The sequence below is a fragment of the Zeus faber genome (assembly GCF_960531495.2).
Source record: "Zeus faber genome assembly, chromosome: 6".
In the NCBI taxonomy this organism is placed as follows: Eukaryota; Metazoa; Chordata; class Actinopteri; order Zeiformes; family Zeidae; genus Zeus; species Zeus faber.
The window spans coordinates 9,270,553-9,279,490 of record NC_137201.1 but is presented as its reverse complement, the minus strand read 5'-3'; the positions used below and the strand labels follow the sequence as shown (position 1 = coordinate 9,279,490).

The following is an 8,938-nucleotide window of genomic DNA, read 5'->3' as shown; positions in this document are numbered from 1 at the left end:
TCTTCATACGTGTCGCAAAGAAAGCGAGAAGCAAAATGAGGAACCCAACCCTGTATGCAAACGAAAGAGTCGCCATCAGCGAAGTTCACCCTCGAACACAGCGCTGAAGGCAGCATTCCAAACCAGCCGTAGTAGTTAATCTTTTTTTTATTATTTGTTTGTACAAGGTACACTTTATGGACAGTAAAGTGCATTGATTTTTAAACACTAGGATGGGCAGAAGGGTGACGGTGTACATTAAAACAAATTGAAGAAACTACCCCCCCCCCCCCTTTTTCTTTTACATTCAGATCCAACACCCGGGGGGAACTTTGTGCTCTTGCTTTTTGTCCATGAATACTGAGGGGGGGGAGACGGATGCGCCGGGTGAGGAACGGGGGGTGAGGCTCCGGTGAGCACCAGCATTGGACTTAATAGAAACATGTGGAAACAACACGCACGCACACGGGCGTCTGAAGAGGCACATTTACCCGCCGGCCATCCAACACTTAACAAGAGTTATGCTGTACCCTCTCCCCAAACCTTCAACATGAGTTGGCGCAGAGCAGAGCGAGGAATGGAGTTTGTGCTACTTTTTACCTAAAGGATCAATCATGCTCGCTGGGTTCTATAAATTATTCAATATAAATATTAATTACAGCATTTACACTTTGCATATTGCCCATTCTGTAGACTGTCCATCTCTGATTGTGCTGCACGGTGGAAAAAGCTTCCTCGGACTTTTGCTCTATAATGGAACCTCCCCAGAAAAACACACACACACACACACACACACACACACACAGAGTCTCTCCCCTCCTGTTATAATACTTCCTCTTCAGAGGCTCTGGAGTTGGAACAGTTATTAGCGTAGTCCTGCCTTAGAACTTAGGTTTTGGACACCGTCTTGGCGTGGGCGGATCCTACTAAACTGCAAGGCAGACCGATTGTTATGTACATGGTACAAATCTTGAGTTAAATTTCACTTGAGTTTGCATTTCTAGTGTATGGCAACGTGTCACAATTGTCATCTGTAGAGGCGCAGAGTCCTTACTTCTGGAGATACTTTTCCCCCCGGCTCTAACTTTCCGCTGCGGATCAAAAGCAGTGCGCACCGGAGAGCACTCAAAACCTAAAAGAGGATAATCTGCGTCATCTCAAGAGAGAAACACAGTTCTGTACAGTTAAAACATGAGTTCGCTTAGAGACGGAGGGGGGTCAGTAACACTTGAGAGACGGCGACGCGGGGTCCCCTGGATCCGGATTTGCGGACCCTTAGAGGCCGCCGAGTTTGTTTGTCTCGACAGAAGCTGAGAGCACCAGTTGAGGCTCCGCGAAGAACGCTTGGAGCTGCAATCATCCTGAGGTGCCACAGCTCTAGTGTTGATTGTACCCGGAATGTTTTTTTAGAGTCCAGCACTGCTCCAGCGGCGGATTAGTCAAAAAAAAAAAAATGAAATGAAAGGCAGCTCATCCAGCACTGATTTCTGTCCGTTGTCATTACGATGCAAATTCCAAAACCTCAAGGGCAGCGAGGAGAGCCGGGGGTGCGAGTTGTAGTTTTGAGTTCCCACAGCACACAACTGCGCGTAAGCGTTTCGGTTTTTCCTGCAAACAGCGGCCTCTGAAACACAGAAACCCCGCCCCTTTCAAACGCGGCTACGTGCTATCGTTAGCGGCTTCCTGTGCGCTGGTGTCCATGTTGGCGTTGGCGCCGCCGCCGCCGCCGTTCGACTGCGGGCATTCGGGGACCTCTCCCGTCACCGCCACCCGGATCACCCTCAGCCAGCGCTGCTTCAGTTCCTCGCTCTCAGCGGCGAAGCTGTGGGTGGACTTGGACTGGGAGAGGCGGAAGCTGGCCGGGGGTTCCGCCGGCCGGGCGCTGTCCTCCACGGTGTAGCCCAGCAGGGGGATGGTGCACTGGGCCTTCACGTCCTGAGGAGATGGGGGGGGGGCGTGGTGTAAAGAGAACGTTATAAATTCAACTCTCCATTGATGAATGTGTTCGTTTCCTGTGTTTATAGGGGGGTGGGGTTAGGTCTATCGATCCAACGATCCCAGTTACCTGCGGAGCTCTGTAGAGGTAGAGCACCAGGCACTCCTTCTCGGGGATGACGCACCACACCTTCTGCCAGGGCTTGTTCTTCTCGCAGTACTGCAGGAAGCCACACATGATGCTGCTCCCCGTGAACTGGGCCGCCTCGATCTGGACACAGAGCACAAGCGCTTAGAGTAGCGCCACATCCAGATGCCGGGAGCGATGCCGTGCGCCGCGCGCGCGCTCCCTCTCACCTCCAGGATGCCCTTCCTCTTGCCCTCGGCTCGCTCCTCCCCTGTCAGGATGGAGAAGCAGTCCCTGCACACCTTGTTCATTTTGTTGCCGTCGTACTCCAACGGCACCTTGTTGTCGGAGCATTTCCAGCACACCACCTGGTCCGCACAAAACACCACGCTTAACCAAAGGCATTTTAACACTCTTGTCATGTTGAAAGCGTTTAATTATTACGCGGCTTTGTGGAATACTCTATTCTTGTTTGTTCAATAGCGGAGAGCGAGACGCAGTCAGTTATTTCAGAACAATGACGGTTGTGTGTTAATAATGACCGTTGTCAAGGGCAACCACTTCTCTGCCTGGTGTCACGTTACGCAACACTCCGGCTACATGCTACTGCTCACACTAGTTAGTGGCGTCATCTTGTGACGTGGTCTAGGCTTGAATAGTCGTGGACAGGTTAGTCATATGTAGGGCTAAGTGTTTGTTGTCGTAGTTTGCTACGTTGCTGCAGTGTTGACTACGTTGACTGTTTCTTGGCTGAAGCCTTTAAACTAGTCATATTACCGCTTCAATCCTTTCAAATGAATTTTCTGTGTCAATGTTTTATTTTATTTAGTAAATAGTCGCGTAATAGGCGGGATAATGTGCAGCCAGGCGATTATTATCGCGAAATAACCCCTTGGCACCCCATCTGGGTTATTTTGCCATAGCGACCGGCTGGCTCCACGTTATCGCACACTTATGGCATACGGCGGTACAAGAACTCACATAGCCGCAGGCTCGGCAGTGGTGTCTCCGTCTCGTCAGAGCGTTAAACTGCTCTTTGCACTTCATGCACATTGTCACCTCGTTGTCGCGGATCCAGCGAGGGGCGCGCTTCCCCAGCTCCGCCGTCTGTCGGACGGCAGAGGAAATTCAGCTCAACCGCGGCAGAGACGGAGAACGTCAGAGGACACATACTCGGAAAAATAACTCGGTCCGGCGGGACACTCACCGACACCTCCTCCACGTCCTTCGACGCGGACTTGAAGGTCTCGTTTTTCTGCTGGAAGACGGCGATGATCTCCTGGAACGCCTGGAAGTCGAGCAGACGCAAGAGTGGCTTAGACTCATTGAACCACAATGTGTAACTAAGAAATGAGCAGGTAGTTAAATATTCTATTGTATTTACCTTTATCCACCCTGCTTTGTCTTGTTCCGAGCTGTAATGTAGGAAAAAACAAGATTAAGCGGTGGGTCTTTTTAACGGTTTCAAGTACTCGGTATTGTTGAAAAAGGTTTGATACCCGATCCTAGAAGACGCTTTTCTTGTCGTTATGTCATGTATTGTTTATTTATTTCAGAGTTAAAATACTTTCAAATAAAGTCTCTGTAGTTTAATAAACAAAAAGTATAATTAAAATGTATATTATTATTATTATTATTATTATTATTATTATTATTATTATTGATAATAATAATAATAATAATAATAATAATAATAATAATAATAATACCAATTCAATAAAAATATAATTGTTTTTGGGACTTTCTCAGATTAAGTTCTCTGAAATGACTGAGGTATCAAAATGTTGTATCTGTACTTGATAGCACCAGCACAATTTAGACTGTTTTGTGTCTGCAAGTATTAATACTTCTGCACCAGGCAATCAAAAATGAATTAAACCAATTTTAACTGAAACAAACACTGAGTTGCCAACACAGTGAATTCTGGTGTCTCGAATCGGAACGTTTTTTCTCTCTATCTGGATCTGGTTTGTGGCTGAGTGGCAACTTTTAGATTATAGACGGCTAAAGTATAGGGTGTAAATGACGCATTTACTCGTGTGGCTGTCACCCCTGGAAGTGACGGCAGGCTTTTTACGGCGCCGACAATAATTCTTCTAAACTTAAAGCCATGGGAGAGCCAAAGTCCTCAGATCCGATAGAAAATGAAGGACTATGAAATGAACTGCGGTTGTCCTTGCCCTAACTCTGTATGCACCTCTATATGTATATTCCATCCTTCCTCACCTGGCCTGGAGCTCCAGCGTGCGCTCCTTGCCCGACACCTGGAAGGTGTGGGGGTAGTCCTCGTTGGTGGTCTCCAGGACCTTCATGCCATCGATGCCGATGCGGGTCCTCACCGTGTACTTGGGACCCCCGAGGCTGAACTTGGGCACGCAGTACAGCAGCATGTTGTTGAACTGGCCAGAGGGGGGAAATGAGTGGAAATGTACAAATACATTTAATTATATGTAACATTTAATAATATGTACGTCTCGAGTTAAGAGATAAGTGCATGCGGGAGATTTCAACATTTAATTATTGAAGCGGCGGTGGAAAGGAACGGAGAAAGAAATGAGTTAAGACTTAAGAGGGGGAGTTTTTGCTATTCTTCCCATTCAAAATTCCTGCATTGTTAATTACCATCTATATGGATATATATATATATTAATATGAGTAACTGTGGCCTGTACATGCATGAATGTTTTAATTGGGAAGTACAGGGCAATAAGTTGAAGATAGATCTTGATTGGGCGTTGCCTGAGGTTGTGGCATTTCCTTCCAATAGGTGTTTGGATTGTCAATATCTGTGTCTGTGCAATACATTATAGTAGTGTCGCAATAATGTAATAACTGTAAACACTGTAATGATTAAGTTATAACATCATCATTTTGACTGACTCATCCGTTATTATCCGTGCCCATATTATGGTATACAGTATTTATTCATCCTGTACAGAATATTCTGTCTTTCCACTTTGTCATTGAATGTATCCTGTGTACATTTGTATATTCTGTATATTTTTGTATATTTATTTGTGTATATCTATTTACATTTGTGTATTTTTTTATTGACTGTGCAGGTTTTTGTATGTTAATAGATTTTTTTCAATTTATGCTATTTATGCCATTTTCTTGAAAACAAATTTGCACGTGCGCTCATTTGAACCCTGGACGCGCTCCACCGCCCACGGGGGAGGGAGCAGGACGCCGGGTCTCACCAGGAACAGGTATCTCTCCATGGCAGACGTGTTCCTGGCCGCCAGCTTCAGGATGTGTCCCTCCTTGATGAACTCGTTGGAGGCGTTGACGATGTCCTCCTCCTCGCCCAACATCTCGTAGATCTCCAGCAGCTTCTTCAGGTTGTCCTACGAGACGGCGGGCGGGAAGCGCTTTGATTTTCCCACAATGGACCGGAGAGGTCGAACGGCCGAAGTCCTATGTCGGTGCGTTTCCACTTACCGATTTGCGAAGGGCGCTGTTGGAGTGAGTGGCCGCCATGGCGATGATGTCCAGTGATTCTTTGGCAAAAAAAGGAAAATTATAGTAATATTAGGAATCATTATATAAAAGTTTGCATTTTATATAATAAACAGCATATTCCTTCAAGATGAGTAATTGGATCATCTAAAATATATATCAATAATTGTTTGATTTTCTCAATTTAAAATTGAAAAATTAAGGTGGGTAAAACATAAAAATAAATATATATAATAAATGGAAGCATTTTTTTTTTGCTGATCCGATGACTAGCCACTGTTTTATTAAAAAAATTTTTTTAATAAATGTTCAACCTACATATCTCAGCCCAGAATTACAGTTTGGTTTTGTTTGTTTGTTTGCCTGTTTTTATTTGTTTATTTATTTAATTTTTTTTGGCGTTCACGTACTCTCGGCGTCACGGCGGTCGGGGTCGTCTTGCGGCAGCTTCTTCAGGTAGTCCTTCAGCAGCATCTCGTAGCGGGGGACCCTCTGCACCGGCTCCAGCATGTGGTGCTGCAGCGTCAGCGAGCCGCAAGCCTCCTGGCTCTGAGAACGCCGAAAAAAGGCAAACGTTTCATCTTCCCATAATTCCATATGAATCGTGTTCATTTAGAATGTTTCATCACCACTGTATGTGGTATGTTTTTCACTGTAATTGGCCAAATACAATTTGACGTGAAAGAATTGCCACAGTGTAATAACAATGTGATATCAGTGTAATAACCATGAAATATCAGTGTAATAAACACGTGACGGCTCAAATGACCTGTATTTCCTGGATGATGGATTTGAACTGCAGGGAGCGCTCCGTCCACTGTTTGAGCAGCTCCATGGCGTGGTCGAAGTTCTTCACGTACTCGGCGTACATCTTCAGGAAGGGCGTGAGTTTCAGCAGGATGTCCCCGATGCGAGGCTTGGACTCCCTGTGGGGACGGAGGTAGAGAAGCAGATGCATTCGGATACAGACGCGGACGCACCGGGGATTTCATGACTCAAAGCAAGCGACAAGATGGCCGCGTCATGCTCCACGCACATACCGCTCACGCATCACAAACACAGACAAAAAGAAAACAGGAGTTCTCGACTCATTTGATCATATTCTCTGACCTTCTAGTTAATATAATTGAATATGCATAATATGTTGTTTGAACCAATAAATCCGTACATTCTGTAAACGGTGGTGCTTTAGTACTTTTCCAATAATTAAGGACCGGTGTTGTTAAAATGCCCACAGACGTTTGTTTTTAACTTCATTCTCTTCATTCCCTTTACGTCTGATTCATCCCCTAGTGGGCGGAGCCTAGGCGTCATAGAGCAACCAAGGCCTTCTTCCATAACCCTCAAGGACTTTTCCCTACAGAGTTGCATTCCAACATGCCTTTTTAACCAAAACCCTTATAGTTGCAAACTGATCTTCCGATGAAGGTCATGTTCCACGGTGGATTAACGGCTTGTGGTCTCACCATTCCCCCATGCGCTTCTCCAGGTCTGGCAGCAGGAACTGGCTGTGGAAGGTGTGGATGGAGGAGATGTTGGAGAAGATGTTCTTCACCACCTCCCCGGGGAACGTCCCTTTCCCCGCCTCCTCCATCAGCTTGGTGCAGAACGCCTGGAGGAGCGGGAGACCACGCACGCACGCACGCACACATGCAAAGTCAGGAATACAACGGGAAAACCCAGAACACGCCCTCAGACGAAGGAGTCCTGGTCTCACCTGGTCCAGGAGGTTCAGTCGGGCCACGTAGCCCCTCTCCGTTTGCAGGAGCTCGCTGGCGATCTTGTACAGCTTCTGCTCGTTGGTCTCCTGGGGGGAAAAAGGGTCAGGACGTAGACGTTCATCGGAATGTTTTTTACTGTTACGGTACGCCGTGCGCTGTGGTTTCCCGTGGTGACCTGTCGATAAGCTGCTTTGCAAAAAGGCAAAAAGCATGTCCGCTGCTTACAAGAACTGCAGATGAGAAGCAGAACTTGTGTTTTTTTCACTGTAGGACATTGCGGTGGGATGTGTAAACACGTGGAACAGTCGTGTGTGTGTGTGTGTGTGTATGTGTGTGTGTGTGTGTGTGTGTGTGTGTGTGTGTGTGTGTGTGTGTGTGTGTGAAGGCCCCTCAGGACAGGAAATGAAAGGGTTCCAGAAGGGAAACGAGACCAAATCAAATGGTCACTGACACGACTGGTGGCGGCCGGCGGGGAAGCCGACACGGCACGAGGTGTGTGGACTTTTTCACAGATTGACGTGCAGGAAACTGCATTCATTCAAATAGTCTTCTCCTTCTTAATGGACTTTATTTCTTGAGCCTTACAAATAAAGAGCAGTAATGTTGTGTTGAATATTCCTAAAGTTTTCAATCGATGTATTTACCTATCCATCCGTCCGTCCGTCCGTCCGTCCATCTATCATATATCAATCAATCAATCCATCCATCTATCCATCCATCTATCATCTATCTATTTATCTATCTATCTATCTATCTATCTATCTATCTATCTATCTATCTATCTATCTATCTATCTATCTATCTATCTATCTATCTATCTATCTATCTATCTATCTATCTGTCTATCTATCTATCTATCTATCTATCTATCTATCTATCTATCTATCTATCTATCTATCTATCTATCTATCTATCTATCTATCTATCCGTCTGTCTGTCTGTCTATCTATCTGCCTGCTTGTCCGTCCGCCCGTCCATCCATCCATCTATCTATCCATCCATCGATCCTATCAAATATAAATATATATGTATATATACAGCATGTACAATATAAATCATCAGTAATGCTTGTGTGCAGATGCTGTATGTGAACAAACATGTGGAACGGGTTCCCAATCTCTTTTGATGGCACCGATTAGAATCATGCTTTCATCTAAGGACCCCACCCCCCAACAGCCTTAAACATGGGTTTGAGAGAGCGAGCGAGAGAGCGAGCGAGAGGGAGAGAGGGAGAGAGGGAGAGAGGGAGAGCGAGCGAGAGAGAGCGAGAGAGAGAGAGAGAAGGGGGGATATTTATAACCAGTAGAACAGCAGCAGCCATCCCTGCCTCCCAGGAGGGCTGGGGGAGGGCGGGGGGAGGGCGGGGGAAGGGCTGGGGGCAGGAACACAGCTGTTTGAAGTGTTCAGCATCTGTCCCAAACAAAAAAAAATCTCTACTGCGGTGGAGACTCGACATGCGAAACACACACACTAACACACACACACACACACACACACACACACGCGCACACACACACGCACACACACACACACACACTTGTAATCCCTCGCAGTCAGGGAGGACAACAAAGATTAAAAGCGCTCCGAGGACGTTTCCCTGAAGTTAAAGCGCCGGAGCGGAGCCAGGCGGAGCGGAGCCAGGGGCCGGCTTCACTGTTTTCTCTCTGGGAGCCGGGAAACACGTGTGAAACGGACACCGAGCCCAAAGGGCACCGGA

At 46.5% G+C, this 8,938-nt stretch overlaps 1 protein-coding gene across 1 annotated transcript in view; it reads right to left on the bottom strand.

Moving 5' to 3' along the window:
- Positions 1 to 162: 162 nt before the first annotated feature.
- Positions 163 to 8,938, bottom strand: part of fgd4a (FYVE, RhoGEF and PH domain containing 4a) — a 52,229-nt gene continuing 43,453 nt past the window's right edge. The window contains exons 7-19 of the mRNA XM_080001920.1: positions 7,218 to 7,307; positions 6,967 to 7,112; positions 6,270 to 6,426; positions 5,911 to 6,049; positions 5,483 to 5,541; positions 5,242 to 5,388; positions 4,268 to 4,440; positions 3,426 to 3,456; positions 3,249 to 3,329; positions 3,023 to 3,148; positions 2,272 to 2,409; positions 2,045 to 2,185; positions 163 to 1,914 (exon numbers count right to left, since the gene is read on the bottom strand). Of these exons, the coding sequence (XP_079858046.1) occupies positions 1,639 to 1,914; positions 2,045 to 2,185; positions 2,272 to 2,409; positions 3,023 to 3,148; positions 3,249 to 3,329; positions 3,426 to 3,456; positions 4,268 to 4,440; positions 5,242 to 5,388; positions 5,483 to 5,541; positions 5,911 to 6,049; positions 6,270 to 6,426; positions 6,967 to 7,112; positions 7,218 to 7,307 (1,704 nt within the window). The 3' untranslated portion in view covers positions 163 to 1,638. The remainder of the gene's footprint in view (positions 1,915 to 2,044; positions 2,186 to 2,271; positions 2,410 to 3,022; positions 3,149 to 3,248; positions 3,330 to 3,425; positions 3,457 to 4,267; positions 4,441 to 5,241; positions 5,389 to 5,482; positions 5,542 to 5,910; positions 6,050 to 6,269; positions 6,427 to 6,966; positions 7,113 to 7,217; positions 7,308 to 8,938) is intronic.